The sequence below is a fragment of the Lampetra fluviatilis genome, chromosome 78 (genome assembly GCF_964198595.1).
Source record: "Lampetra fluviatilis chromosome 78, kcLamFluv1.1, whole genome shotgun sequence".
Lineage (NCBI taxonomy): Eukaryota > Metazoa > Chordata > Hyperoartia > Petromyzontiformes > Petromyzontidae > Lampetra > Lampetra fluviatilis.
In genome coordinates this window covers 418,748-444,996 of record NC_136352.1, presented here as the reverse complement: position 1 = coordinate 444,996, position 26,249 = coordinate 418,748, and the positions used below count along the sequence as shown (strand labels likewise).

General features: G+C 48.6%; 1 protein-coding gene across 1 annotated transcript in view; it reads right to left on the bottom strand.

Annotated features, from left to right (window-relative positions):
* Nucleotides 1-1,644: 1,644 nt before the first annotated feature.
* Nucleotides 1,645-26,249, bottom strand: part of LOC144953570 (uncharacterized) — a 48,547-nt gene continuing 23,942 nt past the window's right edge. The window contains exon 4 of the mRNA XM_078884152.1: nucleotides 1,645-7,222. Coding sequence (XP_078740278.1) covers nucleotides 6,166-7,222 — 1,057 coding nt within the window. The 3' untranslated portion in view covers nucleotides 1,645-6,165. The remainder of the gene's footprint in view (nucleotides 7,223-26,249) is intronic.

Sequence of the window (26,249 nt, the reverse complement as noted above, 5' to 3'; positions counted from 1 at the left end):
AGGCACAGGAACCTTGGTGAACAGATAAACTACATCAAAGCTGACGAGAAAATCACCTGGGGACAGTGAAAAGCCCTTGATTAGAGAGACCAAGTGAGCTGAGTTACGTACTGCTGAGGTAGTCTTGCCAGTGAATGGAAGCAAGGTATCAGACAGAAAACGGGCCAGTTTGTAGGGCGGTGAGTTGATAGTGGAAACGATGGGCCAAAGTGGAGTACCTTCTTTATGGATTTTAGAAAGACCATAGAATCTGGGTGGTCTAGTAGCAGAAGGTTTTAGGGAGAGCCGTTTGAATGGTTCGTTTAAAGAAGTCGAACTGGTAATGCTATTGTTGGTTTTTGTAGCCAGACTGTTAGTAGGATCTGTTGATTTTGGTGTAACTGCCTTCATTAAGGTCCTGGATTTTGTTGTTGTATGTGGTTTTATCCATGATGACAGTAGCATTACCCTTGTCGGCCGAGAGGATAACTATGTCATCTCTCTTTTTCAATTTTGCGAGTTCAGATGCTGATGTTACTGATAGGTTTCTTAGCATTTTTAAGGATGGTGGAAATTTCTAATCTAGCAACGTCTGTCACGATGTGTCGCAAGCCTTTGAGGGCTACGTCGACTGGGGGATTATATCATCCACTGGGATATGTTTAGGGGCGACTGCGAAATTCAACCTCTTAGCTCGTACCGATTTTAGGCTGTCTGAAATTTGGATATTACTCTGATTGATGACAATCTTGTTGACATCTAACTTTTGAACGTGTGGCTCTGGCTTCTTTTTTGACAGGAGGTTGAATTTAGCGATCAAGTTAACTTTGGCTGCCATTGAATTAGCAGAGGAGACTGTCATGTTATCTACATGGTCCCAATCAGAAGTGGACATTTGTTCTGTTAATTGTAAGTGTGATTGTAAGACAGTCTTGTCTAAATTATCAAGTTCAAATCGGAGCAATCTTTTTCTCTCTGAGATTAGCGATAGGCTGGCTTTAAACAAGATCCGTTTAGCATTAGAAATCACAGCAGCAGATGTGAGTGTATCGTGGCATCTCTTGACTTTACTGAAAGAACTAAAGAGTATAGATTCCTGCAGTCACAAAAGCTTCAAGTCAAGATTCACCTTCAAATAGTTCAAAACCACTGCTCTGATACTTTATTTTCTTCTGCTTTCGCTCACTGGGGTTGTACTCAATTTGAATTCTATACAATATCTGGAAAATCACAGAAAAATGTAGAAATTTTATCATAATTTAGAAGAAAAAATGCGACTTACCTTTTGTTTCAAGAGCTGAAGAAATAAAAAAACACCAAAAACACTTTGTTGTTGCGTAGAAAGATTTATTTAATTAACTTTTTCAATAAAGAAACGTCAAATTTAAAGTGAATTTGCGTAAAAATATTTTTTTTCCGCTCGATCATCTTCTGCGGGAGTGTAAAAATCCACCCGCTCATGATTATTGACCGGGGGGTGGGGGGCTTCTTTTGCAGTGACGTTACGTACAGATGTAAAGATGTAGCAGTGTGCTGCGTATATTTATTTTACTTTGCGTAATTTTTTTTTATTCAGCTCGACCTTCCTCTGCGTTAGTGAATCATGAATATTAATGAGGAGGGGTGGGCCTTATGCAGATTGACGGCACGCGGGGGAGGGGGGGGGTGACGTCAAGCGCGGGACACACACAATCTTGGATTATAGTAGTGTAATAAAAGACTCCGTCAGGCGATGCTGGTCTCCGTTTGTCTTTTATTTAGGTTCTTCTCCGCACCCCCCCACTGCCCTCCTCTCGGACCAGTGTCGTCTCGCGCGCGCCCCGCGCACGCTCCCTCTCGCGTGCCACGCACGCTCCTCCGTTAGCTCCTCTATTCCCGCACTCTGCACACCGCTGGCCGACGGCGTGCAGAGGTCCTTCGGCCACGTGGCCGATGGCGCGGATCTTTCCTCACCACCCAACGAGGCTCAGCCTAACTTCCCCGACTGCCCTGATCTCTTCCGGGCTCCCACTTATATACATTCCCCCCCACGTGACCCTGACTCCTCCCCTTCCGGATCCTCAGATCCGGCCTTCCCATACTACCCCGCTGGCTCCGCTCCCATTCACCTCGCCTCCCATTGGAGCCGAGGTGAACAGTGGCCCCTCCCACACGCCCCGCAGACCAGGCTCCGCCCCCCAATACCCCGGGCCGTGTGATTGGACCAGAGCCCAGCAACAACCCCATTTACGCTCGCATTACAGTAGTACTATTATCAGGCCTGGATTTTTGCCACAAAATTAATCCACTTCCGGCTCCTTACTGTCCTCTCTGCACACGCATGGCTCACCTCTAAGATATTGCAATATTTATAAAAACCGTGGACTATTCGAAAATATCTACATCTAAGTACCAGCACTACCGACCTCCTTCTACACAACAGACGCTATACAACAGCTACGACTAAATACATCAAGTCTACATCGCCTGGTAAGGAATAAAAAGCATGAACATACACACACTCGCCTTTACATAATTAGAGATGTAAACACACCACCACACACATAATATTCATACCCACTTCAATTACTACAAACAATAACTCCCTCCAACAACTTACATCCTTATACTTCTTTCCTTTGTGGCTATGTCTTCACATTTCTACAACGATTAGTTTATTTATGAATCAATTATGTTAATGAGTGACTGGGCATATCTTTGATTAGAAGGATTTTAACCCAAATAAACTCCTTTAAAAAGTAAAAAAACCAACGGTTTTATTAACAACTTCGTTTAACTCCCGGTCGAGAACCGCGTCAATGGCGCCTGCTCCCACATCAATGCTTACTTGAATTAATTTATTACTTTATAAATTAATCTTCAATGTACAACTTTTGTTTGTGTGGAGTGAGGGTGCCCGTAACTCGTTCACAGAGCAGGCTCGCCTGAGACACGTGGCACCTGCTTCTTGGGTGAGGCGATTTGAGAGTTTAGGGACCGCGGCGTTTTTTACCTACACAAATATATATAACTAATAAGGTATCCATAAAAAATGTGAATTGCTTCATAAGAGCCAATTAATTGATGAAGTGATACTCTTTGGTTTTTTCGGTAAAGTCCTGTCGGTTAAAATAAGACGAAAACAAATCAATTAAATCACGTTTCGGAGGCAACACAAGCCCCCGTCTTCAGGTGGAACAGTCACAGAAAAATTACTGTGAACTCTAAGATACTCGACCTTATATACTGGTTAAGGGGAGGGGGGAGGAGCCAGGATGGGCCGTGGGGGGGGGTATAAGCTGGTGAGGTAAACGACCTGTGAAGCAGTTACGGCTACGCCTGGAGCTTTGTGATGTAGATGGCGGAAGTAGATAAGCAAGCTAGGATTAAGTCGCCTTTTATTATGCACGCCGGTGGGTTGCAGGCATGCAGTGTGTGAAACGCTAAACAACTACTATGGCTGTACAATTATAAGGCAGCTAGAGTTTGGCTTGGTTGATGACATCTTTCCAATGATTGCTTAATTTAAAACCATCCTCTCGGTTGAAGTTGTGTCTATGTTTGTATATCTGGATGGCTTCATGAACAAATATTTGGTAGTATCTGGGAGGTTTCCAGAGAACTTTGGTATCGGAGAACACGATATCATGAGAACCCGCTGTGTTGAAACAATGATTAGCGACGGCCGAATAATTCGTTCTGCCGTATTTCAAATCTGATTTGTGCTCGCGAATTCGGTCATAAATATGTTGTTTCATCTCCCCGATATAGCAGTCACCACATGTACAACTCAATTTGTAAACACCGGGGTATTGTACGTCAGGAATGACATCCTTTACGGATGGGATCAGATCACGGATTTTGTGTACTGTATTGAATCGGACCTGGATATTATGTTTGTTTAGAATTTTAGAAATCTTTTTGGTAACGCCTATGTATGGCAACGTCATGATTTTGATCGGAGTTTCAGGTGGTTGTTTCTGCATGGTGGGAGAAACAGCTTGGCCAGGTGGTGTTGGTCTGAGATGTAATGAGTCCTATGGTATAGTGTTTTGATGAGGAAGTTCTTTTGAGCCGGGTGGTGGTGGGAATCAGGCTTCAAGTAGGAATCTGTGTGGGTGGCCTTCCTGTAAACAGAGTGTCCCAAAGAGCCATCGGGCCTCCTCTCAAACAGAACATCCAAGAATGGTAGCTTGCCATATTTCTCCACTTCCATGGTAAATTTGATGGATGGGTGTCTAGAGTTGATGTGGTCTAGGAATTGGTTCAATGCTGGAAGGCCATGTGGCCAAATGACGAAAGTATCATCCACATATCTCTTCCACAGGGAAGGACGAAGGGTGGATGTCTGGATGGCATCTGATTCGAATTTCCCCATGAAAACATTGGCTATCACTGGTGACAAGGGGGAACCCATAGGGGTACCCTCATTTTGTTTGTACAAAGTACCATTCTAGGTAAAGTAAGTGTTGGTGAGGCAATGCCTAACCAGCGCAGGTACATCCCAGTTCAGTCAATGTTGGACCAAGTCTTCAATTATTGTTATTGTGTCAGGCACTAGAACCTTGGTGAAAAGAGAGACCACATCAAAACTGACGATGACCATATCAGGAGACAGTACAATGTCCTTGACCATAGAAACCAATTGGGTTGAGTTAAGTACTGCTGAGGTCGTCTTGCCAGTGAAGGGAAGCAGAGTATCCGATTTTGATACAGGCATGCATCGGATCTGAGTACGTGTGCAAAATTTGGAATTCATTGGACAACAGGAAGTAGACTAAATTTAGATTGCAAGATTTGACCACGACACAGGAATCAAGTTAAGTAAAACTGTTCAAAAACCTCTTTCATGAAGGATTTTACGGGAACGGAAATCGGCAAATGACGAACCAGACGTGACGTTACGCTTCAAGAGTGCGGTGAAGGGGGGTGGGTTGAAAACCTTGGTGACATGACGTCACTAACGGGGTACACCACCCCCAGGCGTCTCACGCCGATGAGGTAATGCGGAGTCGTCAGAGTTTGTTTATTTAGATTCCTTTTCCATTGCTCCCACTATTGAAGAGAGACCCCTTGGGTGCATGAGCTCAACAACGTGAACATTATTGTATATACACTGTTTGTATACACTGTATGTTTGTATACACTGTGTGCCTGTGTACAAACTATCTGCGTGTAGTCTTGGCACAGTAGGGGGGGGCACAGGTGGTGCATCGGCCAGTCATCTCAGTCAACCCATGGCACCTGGGTTTTGCCCCGTGACCTCCTGCCGGCGGGCGTTCGACACTTCACGTGGCCTTCACGTGCACATAGCCTGGCACAAGTGCCGTGGTGACGTCACCGCCACTTAGTGGCGAATGGCGGTTGTTGTACTTGTTAATGTGTTTGTTTATACACTCTGTATGTGGAGACTGTGTGTATACGCTGTGTGGGTGGTCCTAATCAGTCGGGCGGCATCATCTTATCATCAGCTGCGCAATGCTGAGTGGAAGCTACCTGGTCCGTTGCTCCGCACAAAGCTTCGGGTCTTCTCGGCCAGTCACGCCCTTCCTTCTACAGACATGTGAAACGTAGATCCCTCTAAATGGAACATCTGCGCCGGTTAGAAACATTCAGGTTGGCATGCCTACACTCAGATTAAGGAAAGCCAAGTGATAGCGCATTCTCTATTTATTGCAGAGATTTCAAGGTTAAAATCCGACAGGCACACCTGGCTACTCCAGTAACATTAACCAAAATATGCAGTCTGTATTAAGAGTGGCTGTAAAACATACTATTGTTTCATTTAAAACGCTTAAGTCATTGCAAATATTATCCAGAAATTACATGACGGAGATTACACACCAATTATCGCCCCCTACTCACAAACTCATTCCCACATGCAAGGCTGGTGCAGGGCCACCTGTTGCCACACGGGGGCAGCTACCACGGGGTGCTCTTCCGAGTATTTGTGATGAGATATGATACAAAACTCCGAGTCGCTGAGGCAATTAAGTAAGCACCATATAAATGCATTTATCACATAGTGAATGCTTGGGAGCTCATTGGCTCTCACTCCTGGTTAGAGATCTACACAACCCACAGGTCCATAAATACTGGCCGCTCTTACTCTGCAGGTTGAACCTCGGAATTGAGTGTTCAACTTCACATTCTTGCATTAAAGGCATGTGACAAAGGTGAATCTATTGGGAATTCATTGTCTCAAGCTTACACATCTACCGGGTCTCCATTTAACGTTGTATTGTCTAAGAAGTCCACCCACACCTCCACTTCCACAAACTGCTGGGAGTTGCCTCGCTCTGCATCAGAGTAAGAATTCTTCTCCTGTTTCACGTTGCCTCCATCGATGTGAAGGTCTGATTTCGGAGTTGAATCTTCATCTTCACATTTTACCTTCACTTCTTCGCTATTCACTGTCACTTCTTCACATTTCACCTTCGCATCTTCATATTTAACCTTGATACCTTTTAAAGTGTCCAAGCTGTGATTTTCTTCTGGTTCTTGTTTTATGAGGGATGTGCTCATGGCAGGACTTTGACTTTCACAAGTCGATGTCAGACTCCACTCCTTGGAGATCTTCTGATGCCTGTGTGTCATCTGGTGCCTTTTAAGATGTGTTGACTGTGCAAACGCCTTCCCGCACAGAGTGCACCGAAAGGGTTTCTCTCCCGTGTGTGTTCTCTGGTGGATCTGAAGAACTGATGCCTGTGCAAATGCCTTCTCACACACTGTGCACATGAAAGGTTTCTCTCCTGTGTGTGTTCTCTGGTGGCTCTGAAGAACTGATGCCTGTGCAAATGCCTTCTCACACACTGTGCACATGAAAGGTTTCTCTCCTGTGTGTGTTCTTTGGTGTCTTTTAAGAGTAGATGCATCTGAAAATGTCAACCCACACACACTGCACTTGAAGGGTTTCTCTCCTGTGTGTGTTCTCTGGTGTATTTTAAGATGTGATGACGTTGTAAACGCCTTTCCGCACAGGGTGCACCTGAAGGGTTTCTCTCCTGTGTGTGTTCTCTGGTGTCTTTTAAGATGTGATGAATCTGAAAATGCCTTCCCACACACACTGCACTTGAAGGGTTTCTCTCCCGTGTGTGTTCTCTGGTGTATTTTAAGATGTGATGACTCTGCAAACGCCTTCCTGCACAGAGTGCACCTGAAGGGTTTCTCTCCTGTGTGTGTTCTCTGGTGGCTCTGAAGAATTGATGACCGTGCAAATGTCTTCTCACACACAGTGCACTTGAATGGTTTCTCTCCTGTATGAGTTATCTGGTGATGTGTCAAATTTCCAGTACAATCCGTGCTGTTTGCATACTGGTCGCATTGTTGACTTTGTGGACCGAGCTGAGCTGAGTGCCTTTGCTGCATCAGACCAATTCTGCACAGCAAAGTGGTAGAGGAAGCGTCGTCAGCTGTAGACAGAAAAAAGAAATATCAACACCATCTACGTCCGTATCAAGTCACAGATGAATGCATATATACACAGTCACACGTGACTTTCACGTCTATACTTATTCATATATTCATGATATAGTTAAAGAGATCCCCCAAATCATAACACGGGCTCTTAAGGCACACAAGTGGTCAGAAATATGCCTAGAAGGCCTAGTATCTTCAAAATTAATGTTTACCCAAAACTCAAAGCACACAATTTAGGCTATCTGGCTATGAAAGAAATATGTATTTAAGCAAATTTCAGCTTACATAGCAAAGGGTGTTGAAAATACTACTTGTATTTTGCATTCATATATAAATTAATGTTCAATCGCAACTTAGGTGAAGCCAGGCTCAGATTTGCTTGAATGCTCGGATGAACAGACTTAACTTCAGCTGCATATGTGCTGTATTAATGTTATGACTGTTACCATGCTCATAAAAGTTCCAGAGGAAAACTAAAATAATCTATTGTTTTTATTTGACCTGTGTTCAAAAGAGTTAATATACTTTACAGCAAATACAAACTTGACACTGTCACACACTGGCATGGTAAAACGGTGGTGTGTCCAGAAACATGCTTGGCTGCCTTCATCTGCTCAGTATTAATGCTATCTCACAACACCAAGAAATTAATTTATGACCAATCAATATAGCGGAGTGCTACAATAAGTTAAGTTTTCACTTATCAATCATGTTCGCTGTCAGCGATAATAAAATTATAATTGTTGAGTTCATAATGCAGTGAAATAACTGCACGTAGATAAACTCTTACACACACATTGCACATGAAGTAAACTTGACATAGTGCTCATGCAATGATAGGTGTAATTTAATCCCATGTAAGTGTGGATCACTTGTCAGCAGGTCATGGGAATGATCCAGGTGTCAAGGGATGACTGAGATGATTGACAGATGTGTAGGGGTCTTACGGAGGAGAGATGTGTAGGGGTGATATGTATGGGATCCTACGAGAAACTAGCACAGTGGGCGGGGCTTCGTGAGCACACGGGAGGGTGCTCGCAACGACGTCCGCAGATGGCTCCCCAGCGGGGAGGGGTTCGAGATATAGGGGGATGAGCCGGAGGGCTCGGGGCAGAATGTGTTGGTAACTCTTGAAGACTGAAGACTGCCTAGTGAGAGCCCTGGTCTCCCCTGGAACGCCGCCCTTGTAAGGGCCGCGCAGGACCGAGCCAGCGGCGGGGCCCCGTGAATCAGAGCTAGGACTCTGGGACTCCGGGTGCCGTAGCCCGACTCACCAGTGTCGGGCCAGACAGCCTCCCCTAGCCCAGTAATTGGAGGATTAGGAGGCAGGTTAGGATAGATAGCCGTGTGTTCCCAGCTATCCGGGTGAGGGGGCCGATACCCCCTCCAGTATTACGTGTCCCCTGTGCTTATTGAAATAAACATCAGCGTGCCTCAACCCCGGGTGTCGATCTGTATTCGACGGTACTACATCTGGCGTCAGAAGTAAACAACAACGAACATGGACACGCGCCGAACAGCTCGGGCCGGGGTGCAAGAGGCGGAGGACACCGCGGAAAGTGCGGTACCAGAGACGGCTGATGGGGGCAACGGGCAGCCGGGACCGAATGCATCCTTACCGGGGCACCGGGAGGAAGGGGAGTCGCTGTCCGACGGACTTCGGCTGGCGCACGCGAGGTTGGCGGAGCTGCTATACGCTGCTGCCGCCACACTCGAGACCATTACTCGGCTGGGGGCTGCGGGACCACCGCGGGGCGAGGACGGCCGACGGCCGTTGCGCCTTCCCGCCATTTCTACCGACGGCACTTTTGAAAGTCCCGCCATCGCCGCAGCAGCTGCCGAGGGCGTGGCCAACCTCAACCTGGGCTCCGACGTCGGCTCCGCTGGGGCTGCCGCGTCACCACCTTCGGACGGAGCGTCACTATCTGCGCGACAGGCGATTACATCTGCCGTTCGTGCTGACGCTCAGCCGAGTTGCGGGGACAGCAAAGTGCGGGCCTCCACGGCGGTCGCTGCGCTACACCAAAGGCTGCCCCCGCTGAAGGAGTTTGTGGCTGAGGAGGGCGACTGGGGGGGATTTCAGCGGCGCTTCCTCGCGCATCAAGAGATGGCGGGGTGGTCAGACGACGAAGCCCTCTGCGCGCTACCGGCGCTCCTTGACGGCGACGCCCTCGCCGCTCTTACGTCCGCATCGAGGGACAAGCGCTCTACTCTTCAGACGGCGCTGCAATTGCTGGCTGGGGTCTACGGACCTTCGGCGGAGTGTAGGCAGCGATTCTACGATCGCCAGCGGGGTGCGAAGGAGTCGCCCCTCGCCTACCGTACGAGCCTTCTGGCGCTGGCCAAGACGGCCTTCCCTCGCATGGATGACCAAGGCGTGGACGCCATGGTCTCCGAGAAGATCCTTCTGCTGGCGGACGACCTGGATGTCGCTATCGTCGCGCAGGAGGACGCAGAGATGGATTCCCTCCAAGCGGCGCGGCTCCTCCACGCTAACCTCGCAGCGAAGGAAGGCCAGCAGGGCAGCGGCCGGGCGTACGGTGGCTGCCATCACCCCACCGACGGAGGAGGTCTACGCCGCCGACTTCCGACAGCAGCAGCGGATGGGAGCACGGGCGGACCGGGATGGGTCGGTCCGCTCCGACCGCCCGTCTTCACCGCCTGCGCTCCCGCACTGCTATAACTGCGGCATCCGGGGCCACGTCGCCTTGGGGTGCCGCTCCCCTCGACAGCGAGGGACGACGCCTCGCCGGGACGCCGGGCCTCCTCCTCCTCCTCCCAAGCTCCACCGACATGACCCGGCAAGTCGCGGCACCCCACATGTTTGGCCGAAGCACACACCCGTTACACATGTACACACCGCAACGAACGGGGGGCCAACATTGCACACCGTGGGGCCAACACGAACCACTATGGGGACCCAATTCGAACCCGCCCAGTGGTCCGTGTTGGCCCATCGCGTTCTGGCTGCGCCGTCGGGGTCGTCGGCCGTAGTAGGGTATATTGACGGGGTCGAAGTGCGTATCCTCGTCGATACAGGTGCGTCGGCGACCATCATTTCGGAACTAATATACAACATTCTCCCTGTCCAAAGTCGTCCCTTGCTACCGGTTGATGTCCCATTCTACGCTGCTAACGGGGGCTCACTGGGTATCATGGGTCAGATTCGCGCGCAAATTTCGATCGGTGATATTAAATTGTCCGGCCCTATTTTTGTTTCCTCCTCGCTGGCGGTTCCGTGCCTGCTGGGGACGGATTTCTTGGGCAAAATGCCGATTCGGATTATGATTAATCAGGGTTGCATTGAACTCCCGTCGGGACGACGGATGGCGTTTTTGCCTTCCCCTACTACGGATCGGTCGGCGTTCGCGACGGTACCCGCGTTTGTAGTTCAAACGGTTCGCGTGCCGCCGGGGGCACAAATGTTGGTGCCCCTAAAGCTTCGTAGGCCCTTCGCTAAGGGTGTTGGGGACCAGGGTGTCCTGCTGGGGCCATCTAGGGCTGCGGTTAGCGGGCCGCATTTGATTCCCGCTCAGACCATTGTAAGGGGGGACGGGGACCCCTTCATCGCGGTCCTCAATGTGGGGTCGCAGGCCGTGGTAATTCCCCAAGGGACCGTGCTTGCTCACGCAACGCCGGTGCCCTGTGAGGAGTCTGTCGCAAATCACGTGCACGCTGCCACTCTGCCGACTCCACATTCGGACACCGATGAAGGGTGGCTTGAGGCGCTTTGTGCGGGATCGACGGACCTGTCGGATGTAGAGCGTCAAAAACTTAGGACACTATTGCGCGAATTTGCCGATGTGTTTAGTCAAAACAAATTCGATCTGGGCTGCACCCATTTGCTGCGTCACCATATTGATACTGGTGACAGCGCGCCCATACGCCAAAATCCCTTCCGGCTGAGTCCCGCCGAGAAGGACCATGTCAAATCGGCTGTTGATGACATGTTAGCCGCCGATATCATTTCTCCCTCTACCAGCCCGTGGGGAGCACCGATCGTTCTGGTAAAGAAACAGGATGGATCGTTGCGGTTTTGCGTCGATTTTCGCCGCCTCAACTAAATTTCCGTTGCTGACGCATACCCGCTTCCCCGTATTGATGAATCGCTCGACGCCTTGGCGGGGGCGCGATTCTTCTCCACATTGGATTTGCTTTCGGGATTCTGGCAGCTTCCTCTGGACGATGAATCTAAGCCTAAAACTGCATTCCGTACGCCACATGGTCTCTTCCAATTTAACCGGTTGCCGATGGGATTACACTCGGCGCCGGCGACTTTCCAGCGATTGATGGAATTGGTTTTGGCTGGATTGCAGTGGGATTCGTGTTTAATCTATTTGGACGACGTTATCGTCTTTAGCAAAACATTTGACGAGCATCTCCAGAGGTTACGGGCCGTTTTCCTCAAAATGCGGGCTGCTAATTTGAAATTTAAACCCCAAAAGTGTCATTTGTTGCGCGAATCGGTACGTTATTTGGGGCATATCGTAGGGCGCTCGGGTATTGCTACCGATCCCGCCAAAACGCAGTGCGTCAGCTCCTGGCCGACTCCCACCTCGGTGGGAGAGGTCAGGAGCTTTGTTGGTTTTGTGTCATACTACCGACGCTTTGTCGCGGACTTTGCCACCATTGCTAAGCCCCTGCACGCTTTGACGTCAAAGGGGGTCCGCTTCCATTGGGGACAGGAGGAGGAGGCTGCGTTCCGCTCACTTCGGGACGCTCTGGTTAATGCCCCTCCCCTGGTTTATCCCGATTTTTCAAAACCCTTTGTGCTCGATACCGACGCGAGCAACACAGGTATTGGGGGCGTGCTGTCCCAGGTGGTTGAGGGCGTGGAACGGGTGGTCGCGTACGGCAGCCGAGTGTTGTCTCCAGCGGAGCAACGATATTGTGTCACGCGTCGGGAACTGCTGGCAATTGTCTACTTCATCCAGCAGTACCGGCCATATCTGTACGGACAGTGTTTCACCGTCCGTACAGACCATGCGGCGCTACAGTACGCCCTGCGAGTCCAACAACCATCGGGACAATTGTCTCGATGGCTGGAGGTTCTCCAGGATTTTGATTTTCAGACCACGTACCGTAAGGGCGTTCGCCACACCAACGCGGACGCCCTGTCACGCATGCCGACCACCCCCGAATGCGCATGCCTCCTGGGGTCGGGTCGGTGCAGGCATCCTGCTGAATTGCCTGTCCCGGTCTTGGCGGCTGCTGACGACGCAGCATCAATGACAAATTCCATCGCACAACAGGGTTCTGATTCCCTGTTGGGGTTGCCTGCTACGGAATGGGGTCGGTTGCAAATGGAAGATACTTCCCTCCTTGCGTTGCGCCGCCGCGTCAGGGACCGGGGGCGGGGGAGGGGTGATGCCGACGCATGGGAAATGCTCGGTGGGTTGTTAATGCATTGGGACGGGAAATCCCGTCGACACCGGCTGGTGGTCTCTTCGGGGTTACGGGGTAGGGTGGTGTGGGCCGCTCACGAGCGCCTCCTCCACCTGGGTACCCAAAAGACCCTGGCCTTGCTCCAACTTGATTTATTTTGGCCGGGCATGACGAGGGATGTCGGGGATCTATTAGGATCGTGCCCTAGGTGTGCGCAGCGCAAACCACCAGCGAAGGAGTCGAACCCGCCCCTGCAATCTATCAGGGTTTCCCGGGTGAACGAACTCGTCGCGCTGGACATTCTAGGACCGTTCCCCGCCACCCCCAGGGGTAATAGGTATTTGCTAACCGGTGTTGAATATTTCACGCGCTGGCCTATGGCCTGGCCCCTGGCCAACCAGTCGGCGGCAGCCATCGTGGAGGCCTTTGTCCAGGGATATGTCCTTGACAAAGGTGCTCCCGAGCGGCTGCTGACCGACCAGGGTAAAAAATTTTCAAGCAAATTGCTCAAACAGGTCTGTGAGATCCTTGGCACTAAAAAGATTCGCACCTCTCCATATCACCCACAAACCGACGGGATGGTTGAGCGGTTGCATCGTACCATCACGTCGATGTTGTCGCAGCACGTTTCTGACTCACAGACAGATTGGGATTTGAAAATTCAGGGGGTCCTGTCAGCATACCGGTTGGCCCCCCATGCTGCGACGGGATTTTCCCCCTTTTTCCTTATGTATGGCCGCGAACCGGAGCCACCTGTTCAGGCCCAGCTGCAGATCCCAGCGCCGCAGGGAAAAACTCAATTGGCCGAACATGTTAAATTCAACCTGGAAAGATTAACGGAGGCGCGGGATGCTGCCATGCAGAATTCTGACAGGCGGCAGAGGGCTAATGAGCGCCTCAGAATGGGTCGCGCGCATGTGCTACAGTGGAAGCCGGGGGACAGGGCATGGTTGCACTGTCCCCAGGTACCGCTCGCGTCCTCCTCTAAACTGCTGCGACCGTGGCGGGGTCCCGTCGAGGTGGTTGAGGTCCTGAGACCTCAGTGCATGCGCATTCAATGGGGGAGGCGCCGGTGGTTTGTACACCCCTCCAGGCTAAAACCCTTCGTTGCGGTGCGAGATCCCACTACACACGCGCGTGGCCAAACGTGGGGGGGCGTCCGACTCGGGGAGGTCTTCTCCGGTGCTCTCGCCTAACGTGCTGCCGGCTGTCCCACCCCCAGGTGCACCGGGAGTGACGGGCTCACGCCCGACGACCCCCACAGGGGATGCTGAGGGTCTTGCGACGTCAGCAACACTCACTCGGTGATGTACACCTGCCGGCCGACGACCTGCCGGCCGGGCCTGTCCCGTGTGACGGGCCTGCGGCGAGGACGCGCGCAAAAATGCGAAAACTCTTGTGAGAAAATTAGAAGAAAAAAAAAAAGGAAAAAAAAAAAAAATTTTGTATTTTTTTGGTTTCTCTTTTCCGGTGTACATTCGCATGTTGTGCTCACGGTGTGGGGCGTCCGTGCTGTGTGTGTTCTGGGTGTCTGTGTGTGCTGGGGGGGATTCCAGGAAAAGAAACACGTGTATATGCGCTCGTCCTACGGATTTCGTATTTATTCGGGGGGGGTTCGTCGGGTTATTTTTCCTTCCTGTTGTTCTTCTCGTTGCGTTATTGTTGAAAAAAAATGAGGCACACGCTGGGGGGATGGAGATGGTTTAAACTTTTATTGTCAATGTTGCAGCCGGGACGGCTGCGAGCTGTACAGGGGGGGGGTGATGTAGGGGTCTTACGGAGGAGAGATGTGTAGGGGTGATATTTATGGGATCCTACGAGAAACTAGCACAGTGGGCGGGGCTTCGTGAGCACACGGGAGGGTGCTCGCAACGACGTCCGCAGATGGCTCCCCAGCGGGGAGGGGTTCGAGATATAGGGGGATGAGCCGGAGGGCTCGGGGCAGAATGTGTTTGTAACTCTTGAAGACTGAAGACTGCCTAGTGAGAGCCCTGGTCTCCCCTGGAACGCCGCCCTTGTAAGGGCCGCGCAGGACCGAGCCAGCAGCGGGGCCCCGTGAATCAGAGCTAGGACTCTGGGACTCCGGGTGCCGTAGCCCGACTCACCAGTGTCGGGCCAGACAGCCTCCCCTAGCCCAGTAATTGGAGGATTAGGAGGCAGGTTAGGATAGATAGCCGTGTGTTCCCAGCTATCCGGGTGAGGGGGCCGATAGCCCCTCCAGTATTACGTGTCCCCTGTGCTTATTGAAATAAACATCAGCGTGCCTCAACCCCGGGTGTCGATCTGTATTCGACGTTACTACAGATGCACCAGCTGGACTCCCCGCTGTCTTGCTGCATTTTCGGCACCCAGCGTTCCACCCATTCATGTGAGCATCGCTCCTCTGACCTCATTGTTGTTGCAGAGTAAATACCTCCAACTGCCCTGCAGCATAAGTCACATGCCTCCTCCACAAAGGAACATCTTGACACTCCTGGTACCAGTCATCAGCAGGTCTGATCACCTCCACATCCTCCAATCTATTATCTAGCCAATGCCATGGCTGTTTAGCCCCTAAGGTTCTAATACAATATTGTCTGGTTCAATAAAGGGATCATAGGCAGGCCAGCCTTCATGGTATAAGCCAGCACAGACGGTCCTTAAAATAAGTTAATATTTTGCATCCACAGAGAAAGGAGTCATATCTGTGGCCAAGAAGACTCGCAGCTTTGTTCGTTTCTAAATCTGCCTTGTCCTGGTGATGGTTGTGGCGGCAGCACATTGAGTAGGGCAGCCCAGACCTCCCTTTCCCTGGCAACAGGCTCTTGCCCTTACTGGGGAATTCCCAGGCATTTCCAGGCCAGCTGAATGACATAGTCCTACCAGCGTGTCCTGGGTCGGCTCCGGGGTCTTCCCCCAGTGGGACATGCCTGGTAGAGTACGAGGGGGAGTCTATTGGGGGCATCCTTACAGATATTCTATATTGATATCACCCATGAAACGAGGCCTGGGGGAGGTGTTCGCCAACAAGCGCCTGGCAGCTTGGTGGCCCACGTAACACATTCGGGCCCAGTCTGGAATGGCTATGTGGCACAATCCTGTGCGCCGACCATCCGCAGGATGAAGGGTGAGGGGCACGTGCAATGCCAGTATGGCTAGGAGAGGGATGGTCTCAGATGGACTAAACCTTGGCAATGCACACTCACAGTTTTGTATGGAGCAAAAGTCCAGGCAGCTTCCAGACTGTTACAGTCTAATGAAAGAATGCTGCTCGACTAATTTGAAGTGAGACTTTGGCTGTCAAACCAGAGCTGGTCGTGAAATTCCCAGGCAGGTGATTTTTGTGGAACATATGCAAGGCCCCATTTCATGATGGAATTATCCAGGCGCAGAACAAAATTCTCTCACCCCAACTGATTGAGTAGCCAATACCAGATCATCAGCAGATGTAACATTGTTGACCAGCAGAGAACAATCCCTCAACTATAGCCAGGCATCGATTAGCATATCATTGTAACCGAAATGAATGCAATTTATTCATATTGCCATTGTGAGCTTCTCAAACTACATCATTATTGAAGATGCTATGTAATGTAATGCATGGGACCAGAGTGAATTTCTGTCACAAGCAAATTTGAACAGGAAATGGCTCCGACTCCTGGTCACACAGCTTTACATGGGCCTACCCAAAATCCAAAAAATACTCAACGCATGTGAGCAGAGCAGCAGTAACATTTAAAACAAACAACCCAAAGCCCCAAGTCTCTTTATGGTACTATAGGCCTTAATTTCATCAAGAAAGCAGAGATCTAGTTCCTGATAAAAATCGGTACTCCTCTGCTGTCGTAGAAGGACGCAAAATACAGCAGCCCCTTGAATATCACAGAGGTTAAGTTCTTGGAAAGTGCCGTGCGAAAGGTAAAAGTGCAATATTCAATACTTAGGGCTTACCTACGTAAAGGTGTTAGGTAAACGGAAACTAAAATTTACAACATCACAATTGAAATAAGCACTGTACTGTATTCCAAATAGCCTAAAAACTAAACAATTGAAATAAATCTTCTTGGTTCTTTTGGTAAAGTCACGTAGAAGGGAAATAATAAAATAATAAAACATAATAAAATAAAATTCTCACGACGTTCCGGCCATAACACAAGCAGCCGTCCTCAGGTGAAGACAGAGCTGTCTGAAAGACAGCGCTCCAATGAACACTGCTAAGCTTGGCAGCGTATTTTAAGCTGGGTGGGAGGAGAAGAGTGCCTTGACAAAGGAGTTTACATATCAACATACGAATTTAGCATTGAATAAGCTGTGTTAATGTGAAAGAATGAGCAGGATGTTAATGTGAGGAATTAGCATGTAACTGGTCACGGAAGTGGCTATGTTAAAGTCAGAGTTTAGATATCAACAGAGACATTTAGTATATTGATGCTAAAGAACTGCAACACCCACTATCATACAATAAACTGATGTGAAAGAACTAAATATAAACTACATCAATATAATCAATGTACTCAATATATTATCCAATAAGCTGAGCTATTAACATTAAGTAACTGGGTATACAATACACTATATAATGACTATCATATAGTGAACAGATAAAAAACTAAAATATAAACTACATCAATATCATCAGTATTCTCAATATAATCTCCAATAAGCTGAGCTACTAACAATAAGCCATTATACATTACACTTAAATGTCGCAAAAATTATTATAATATGCCTCCATCTAATCTTTTTTTTTTCTTACATCACACGACTATACCCTGTAATATAAACTGCCATAGACAGACCCCAACAATGAATTATACACTGCGTTACTATAGACTATAATAATATTAGACATGTAATATTACACTATGTATTATTCTACCAACCCTACTATGCAATTATGATACTATATATTACCTCATGAATTATATTAAACATTACACTGTTATACTCTTTATTATTATACAATCTGCTATAAACCATACTATTGACAGTTGCGTGAAAGGTACTAAGAGGCAATGCCAGCGAATGGACTGCAGTCTGAAAGTCACCATAAAACAAAATCAATCAAGACCCGAAATGGTTTATCACGCCCTTCCAATGATTGCTGAGCCAGAATCCATCTTCTCAGTTGAAATTGTCTCTGTTTGTATATGTGGATTGCCTCGTGAACGAATCTCTCATGGTAGCCGGATGGCTTGCAGAGAACCTCCGTCTTGGAGAAGTCAATGTCACGTGAACCCACTGAATTATAACAGTGATCTGCCACGGCTGAGGTGTTCATCCTACCCTGTTTCAGGTCTGCTTTATGTTTACGGATTCGGTCCAAGACATGTCGTTTGGTTTCTCCAATGTAAATGCTACCACAGAGGCAACTTAATTTGTAGACGCCAGGGTACTGTATGTCTGGAACCACATATTTTACAGACGGGACCAGATCACGGATTTTATGTACTGTGTTGAATTGGACCTGGATCTTGTGTTCATTCAGGATTTTGGAGATCTTATTTGTGACCCCCACAATGTAGGGTAAGGTGATGGTTTTAAATGGCTCCTCAAAAGGATCCTTCTTCATGGTTGGAGTGATGGCTTTGCGGATTGTGTAGTTGGAGTAACCATTAGCCTTGAGAGCTTGGTGTACGTGCTTGAGTTCACTGGCAATGTGTTCCTGGTCGGAGATGCATTTGGCTCTATGGTGTAGAGTCTTGATGAGGGAATTCTTCTGGGATGGATGGTGGTGGGAATCCGGTTTTAAGTAAGCATCCGTATGGGTAGCTTTCCTGTAGACAGAATGGCTCATTGAACCATCAGGTCTCCTTTTAATTAGGACATCCAAAAAGGGTAGCTTGCCATCCTTTTCGACTTCCATGGCGAATCTGATGGCTGGGTGTATGGAATTGATATGGTCGAGGAATTGGTCTAGAGCCGGCCGGCCATATGGCCAGATAAGGTCGGGCGTAGAGTGGCAGTCTGGATGGCGTCAGTCTCAAATTTCTCCATGAAAACGTTGGCTACAACTGGAGATAGGGGGAAGCCCATTGGGGTGCCCTCAGTTTGTTTGTAGAAAGTTCCATTCCAGGTGAAGTATGTGTTGGTTAAGCAGTGTCTCACCAGGGGGGGTACATCAGTATGAAGTCCTTGATCAACCAAGTCTTCAATGATTGCGATGGTGTCAGGTACGGGAACCTTGGTGAACAAGGAAACCACATCAAAACTGACAGGTCGTCTGGGGACAGGGAAATACCCTTGATTGTCGATACCAGGTCTTCACCTGAGGACGGCTGCTTGTGTTGTGGCCGAAACGTCGTGAGAATTTTATTTTATGTTTTATTTTTATTATTTTATTATTTCCCTTCTACGTGACTTTACCGAAAGAACCAAGAAGATTAATCCCTGCAGTCACGAAAGCTTGAAATAATCAAAAATGAATAATAAACATTGAGAAACCGTAAACATAAAAATGTACAAGACAAAAATAGTAAAAATCTATATAAATAAAGCAGGCTTTGCGCATGTGCACTTTTTGTGAACCAAATTGCGCCAACACCATGAAACCAACACACCTCAAATTTTCCATGTGCTCTCACGGGTGAGATAGTATTTTTTGCTCTATTTTTAGCTTAACTGCTCACCTTCAACACCTGCACACTCCAAACCCCCCTGCTCCTCACCTACCCCCTCTCTTTCTCTCGTCATGTGTTAAAGCCCGGGGGGCATTGTCACTACTTCCGGTTTCCCACACACGCAAACACATTATGACATTTCATATAGGGGCCATCCATTTAAGTACATACACAAATATCTGTCAAAACTTGACCTCTCCCCCCCTCCCTGTACGCACGCATACTTTTTACACACCCCCTCCACCTGCGTACGTATGCTTGCTGTGACGGCTGCACCTACATATTATGAAACTGCAGTCCAGCAAAAAGCAAGACAGCATGCCAACAGTGCTGTTTTGCCTGCACCTACATCGAAAGCAACTCCTCAACAGCAATGAGCTACACAGAATACTGACACAGCACAAATGGATGCTGCCATAGCTAATCAAACTCCTGTCCACCAACAAGCAAGGCAGCTTGCAAACAGCACTACAATGCCTGCAATCAGGTGTCTACCCTGCAGCCAAAAGGAAAAGTATTTTTTCCATACATTCCTCACTTATTTACATTTCTTATCCATTAGTTGCCATTGATTCCATGTCTACTTCTTGCAGCTACTGCCATGCAATAACATGGAAAAGAGACTCTCCAGGGTTATGCTGCAACAAGTACCATGGTTCAGCTCCCTACAATTAATGACCATCCCGAGCCTATTCATGTATTGATACCTGTCAACACTACCTATGCAAGCCAATTCCAAAACAACAATAGAAGAACTCATGCTTCCAAAATTACATGTTTTGGCAACAACCAACTCATCCCGACATCTGTCTACATGCCCACATAATCGCATTCGCAGTCTGCTGCCACTACCTAATTTGCATGACTGACAATAGGTGACAGGCTCAACAGCATTGCAAAAATGTCATCAACACCAAGATGCAAATCCTGCAAGGTGATGATGGCTACCATTTCCTAGTCCGCCAAAACTGACCCAGCAACAGGCTTACCAACACAAAAGATTTCCGCCATGGACGTTTTTTCCTTCAGGATCATAGTGCGAAACGGCAGCTTCAATCTCTTACTGAGATGCAAAGAGCTCTTCTGCCAATTTGCTGTCGATGTGTATGCTAAAATTGAAACTTCATTCAATTAAACCCACTTGATGGCAAAAGATCCAACATTGTCTATCCTGAAGCTCTCCAAGGGTAACAAATTTAAAAGCTGCCCTCATTATGAAACAAGCCCTGCGATTGTATAACACAACCAAAAAAACGTGTCAATATACACACATTTACAGGCTTTATTGGCATAATTCAATAATTCTAATGAAGCCAACATGGAAGGACATTACTCTTAGTGTTTGATTACTGAGACCTGTGCGAAGCCGGGTAACTTAGCTAGTACTGAATATATACCATACTTCAGATGATGTCTGTGCATGAGTGGGGAGCGGTGGTGCAACGGTTAGCATGCTGCACTATAAACCCAGCGACCCAATTTATATTCCCACAAAGCCAAGGCACAACATTTGGCTGTCGCCTGATGACGCTGGTTGTAATGACTAGTGAAACATCGCACTCAATATTATAAATGTTGTGGCTTGGTTTTCCAACACACAACCGGCGTGCTGTACTAGTGACAAATTGGCCACATTCTGTTTACGTGACAACCCTTACTAGTTGGCTGTGTCGGGTGGTGGCGGGTTTAAAGACACATTTATATATTTACGCGATCTAACCCAAACAAACCTGTATTACGGATGTAATTTGGAGTTTGCGTGTCTCTCTTTCCCCGTGGTTGCGTGGATTTTCCTCCGGATCCGCTTTTTTCCTGCACATTTAGAGTCAGCATCACCACGCGTTTAGAGTATTTGACCGATACACATTTCCACACGTTGATAAGCCACTTTGTTGTGGGCAGTTCGCTTCTGAAAAAGAGTGGTATAGCTCAAGTGGGCTTGGCAAAATAGAAAACTGTAGTGAGCCAGGTGAAGACAAATTAAACTTAAGCAGATAATTAAAGCAAATGCAATCAGGCGAGGGCAGGAGGCAAGGCCCCGCGTTGTAATGTTCCAACCTGGACATCGATTCCATACTCGCTGCTACTCAATTGATATCCCTACGAGAAGGAGCGAGGCTCTACCTGGGTAAACAACAACCACCACCACCACGACAACAACAACCACGATGTGAACTTCTCACCTCGGATCTCAGTGAGTGCGCGCGAGTCCAGGCAGCTTCCTGGTATCTCGTGACGTCACGCGGCAGCAGGAGGTGACATGACGTCACTTGCGGGGTAAAACACCCCAATGAACGGCTGTGTAAGTGAATAAATTATGTTAATGAGTCGAGTCCATGTTTAGTGATGGGGTGTGGCTGCTGAACCCGTCGCAATGAACTCGCGACGGTTTTTATGAATAAAATATGTTGAGTGGTTGGGCGTTGCTTTGCCCACAAGGATTTTAACCCAAAAAACCTTTATTGTGGAGGATTTTATGGGAACGGAAATCAGCAAATGACGAACCAGACGTGACATTACACTTCAAGAATGCGGTGGAGGGGGGTGGGTTGAAAACCTTGGTGACAAGACGTCACTAGCGGGGTACACCTCCCCCTGGCGTCTCACGCCAATGAGGTAATGCGGAGTGGTGAGAGTTTGTTTATTTCTTTTCCATTGCTCCCACTCTTGAAGAGAAACTCTTATGGGCGCATGAGCTCAACAACGCGAACATTATCTCCATATATATAAAAGGCAAAGTTGTGAATGTGTGTCTGTTCAAAATGTTTAGCGTACTTCCCGACATGCAACAAACTTGAAATTTCCTATGTGGGTACTTTCCAGACTGTACACCATGCAAAAATTATCAAAATACACTTTTGTGGTTTTTTTGGTGGGGGGGGGAGCTCAATAATGCATATATGTTGTGCACGGCAAGTGAGCTGTGACGTTAACTCTGTCATGTGACCCGTGCAGGGAAAGGTAATGCAAAGGTTCGTTCCGGCCTTCATAGGTACTTGCTAACAGCACTTGCCCCTACAGTCTTTTAAAGCTATATGGGGGATCTTTGTCTTTGGAGCGGTAGTGTAGTGGTTAGCGCGCTGCGCTACAAACTTGGCGATCCGAGTTTGATTCCCGCTCACGGCCACCACCGGTGACGATTATTTTAACCGCTCCTGGGCCTCCCCTAGGTCGACTCAGCCTCAAACGAGTAACTGGTGTGGTGTGTGAACATCGCCACTGGGGAGAAAAAGGCGGCCGGGCGTGGTGAATCCAAGTCCCGGGCGAAGCCGGGTAGTAAAGCTAGTTGTGTATACACGAGTGACGTGCGGTGAGGTCAATGGCTGGGGAGGCACTGGCTAGTGTCAGAGCCAGATTCACACACTGAGGGGGGCGTGGCCTCACGCTGGGGGGCGTGGCCTCACTGAGGGGGCGTGTCCTCACTGAGGGCACATCGGCCACCAGCCAAGGGTGCAATGTACGGACATGGGAGAGGACAGTGACGGGGGGGAGGGTGATGTAAGGGAAGTCAGGGGAAGGATTCCCACCAAAAGGAGGGGGAGTGGGACGGTGACAGGGGAAGGGGGAGGAGCAAGCGAGGAGATATAAGAGAGAGAACAGGCGGGACGAGGGGAGATCTTGGCGGGAACGAGATTGAGAAGGCTGGGGATGAAGGAAGGAATAAAAGACGAACCCCCTGCAACCTTGTGTTGGCTCTCCTTTACACTACTCAGCCAGGACAGTTGGTAGGCTGTCTGACTAGAGCACCCCGAGATGGTAGACGGAGACGAAGACGAGAAATTTGGCGACGATGGACTTCAGCAGCACGACGGGAATCTCACTCCAACAACAGCCCAAGATTCCTCTAAGAGGCCCCTCTTACTCTCTGCGTGGCCTCGCTCCGCCCCGGCCACTCCTCCTTACTGGAACCTACCAGCCGATTCCTGGTGTGCTCCCTTCTGTGACCTTTCCCCTAGATCCCCCTCTCGTGGAAATCCTGGCCTGCTCACGTCAGGACAGCCTATGCCGCAGATCCCCTTTTCTGCCAGCAGCCAGTGCTATGCCACTACATATTTATACAATGTATTTGCACTGTGTTTACGCTGTATGTACATTGTGCGTGTATACCTTGTGGGTACACTGTGTACATTGTGTGTACATAATACATGTCTACAATGTGTGTGGGTGATCCGAATCAGTCGGGCAGCGTTCTCCTTTCATCAGCTGCATAATGCCGTGTGGAAGCTACCTGGTCTGTCGCTTTGCACAAAGCTTTGGGTCTTCTCGGACAGTCATGCCCTCTCTTCTCTAGGAAGGTGAAACGTGGACCTCCCTAAACGGAACATCTGCGTCCATTCGAAACATTAAGGCTGGAATGCCTACACTCAGATTGAGGGAAGCCAAGTGGTAGTGCAATCTATATTTATTGAAAAGGTTCAAGGTTGAAATCCGACAGGCGCCCCCTACTCACAAACTCATGCCTACATGCAGGCTGGTGCAGGGCCAACTGTTGCCACACGGGGGCAGCTGCCACTTGGGGGTGGTCTTCGAGTATTTGTGATGAGATATGATACAAAACTCCGAGTCGCTGAGGCAATTAAGCAAGCACCATATAAATGCATTTATCACATAGTGAATGCTTGGGAGCTCATTGGCTCTCACTCCTGGTTAGAGATCTACACAACCCACAGGTTCAAATATACTGGCCGCTCTTACTCTGCAGGCTGAACCTCGGAATTGAATGTTCCAACTTCACATTCTTGCATTAAAGGCTTGTAACAAAGGTGAATCTAGTGGGGCTTCATTGTCTCATGCTTACACATCTACCGGGTCTCCATTTAACTTTGCAATGTCTAAGAAGTCCACCCACACCTCCAATTCCACAAACTGCTGGGAGTTGCTTCGTTCTGCATCAGTCAGAATTCTCCTCCTGCTTCACGTTGCCTCCATCGATGTGAAGGTCTGATTTCGGAGTTGAATCTTCATCTTCACATTTTACCTTCACTTCTTTGCTCTTCACTGTCACTTATTCACATTTCGCCTTCGCATTTTCCTATTTTACCTTGATACCTTTCATAATGTCCAAGCTGGGATTTTCTTCTGGTTCTTGTTTCATGAGGGATGGGCTCATTGCAGCACTTTTAACTTTCACAAGAAGATTTCAGACTCCACTCCTTGTGGATCTTTTGATGCTTGTGTGTTCTCTGGTGTCTTTGAAGATGTGTTGACTGAGAAAACGCCTTCCCGCACAGAGTGCACTTGAAGGGTTTCTCTCCCGTACTGCTGGTGCTGCTGATACACTTGGGCTATGTGCATCTCCAAACCCTAAAAACAGTTTGCCTTTAGAGGCGAACCCTCTTTTTCCTCATGACGACAGCTTGTGTCGCGATCGCAACGTCGTGGTATTTTTTATTCACTTAATTTCATTTTTATTTTTTCTATCTACGTGACGTTATCGGAAAAACAACTAATATGTGCGTGTAAACACACCGTGTGTGTAGTATTGCCACAGTAGGGGGCACAGGTGGTGCATTTTCCAGTCATCTCAGTCAGTCGACCCATGGCACCTGGGTCTGCCCCGTGACCTCCTGTCGGCGGGTGTTCGACACTTTACGTGGCCTTAACGTGCATATAGCCTTGCACAAGCACCGTGGTGACGTCACTGCCACTTACTGACGAATTGCAGTTGTTGTTCTTGTTAATGTGTATGTGTAGTGACCAGTGGCGGCTCCTGCAAAATCTCTCAGGGGGGGCAAATGTCTGGATGATTGATAAGAATAAGGTCCACCCATGCAATGGATAAATTAACAGCTTAAGCATGTAAAGGCAACTTCACTTCTTTAATATTAATGAAAAATAAAGTGATTCTTACAATACATCTTGTTTGTTTCTATACTCACTATTATTACAATTCACTCAGTTTCTTTTATTAAAGATTCCACTAGGTGGCGACAAATAATATTGTTGACTGAAACGTGCTTACGTATGATGACGTAAGCACGTTAGTGCGAGCCCTCCCGGAAGCCATAGAGAATGCATTGGAGCGCCCGCCGTTCGAAAAAACACATCTTTGAATGTAAGTCTATGGGAACACTCTGGGCGATTCTCAGCCAGAGTGAAATCGCCCAAAAAGAGGCGGTACTCCACAGAACGTGACATGACGCTGATTGGACTATATCCAGAGGCACAGTAATGGCTAGCGTAACTGTGGTTGAATGACATTGGTGGTGCGTCGCCCAATCGCCCTAATGAAGAAACCGCCCCTGGTAGTGACTAACTCGGAGACGATAAGACTTGGAGGCACTTCTTTATTAACGAGCACCATCGGGGTTAACACTTAATATTTAATCCGTCTATTATCGGTGACGCTACTCAACCAGGACAGTTGGTAGGCTGTCTGACTAGCGGCGCCCTGAGATGGTAGAGACGGAGACGATGACGAGAAGAATGGCGAAGACGAGAAGAATGGCGAAGATGGACTTCAGCAGCACGACAGGCATCTCACTCCAACAGCCCGAGGTCCCCCACAAAGGCCCCTCTTATACGGTCAGCGTAGCCTCGCTCTGCCCCGGCCAGGCCCCCTTACTGACTGGAACCTCCTAGCGGATTCCTGGTGCCCCTTCTGTGACCTTTCCCTTAGATCCCCCTCTCGTGTATATCCTGGCCTGCTAACGTCAGGACTGCCGCATGCCGCAAATCCCCTTTTCTGCCTGCAGCCAGTGCTATGCAACTACATATGTATACACTATGTGTATGTGCAGACTGTGTGTTTATGCTGTATGTACATTGTATGTGTACATTGTGGGTACATAATACATGTCGACAGTACGTGGGTGATCCGAATCAGTCGGGCAGCATTCTTTTTAAATCCTTTATATTAAGTTCACTTGCTTGCTTGCGCGCTTACGA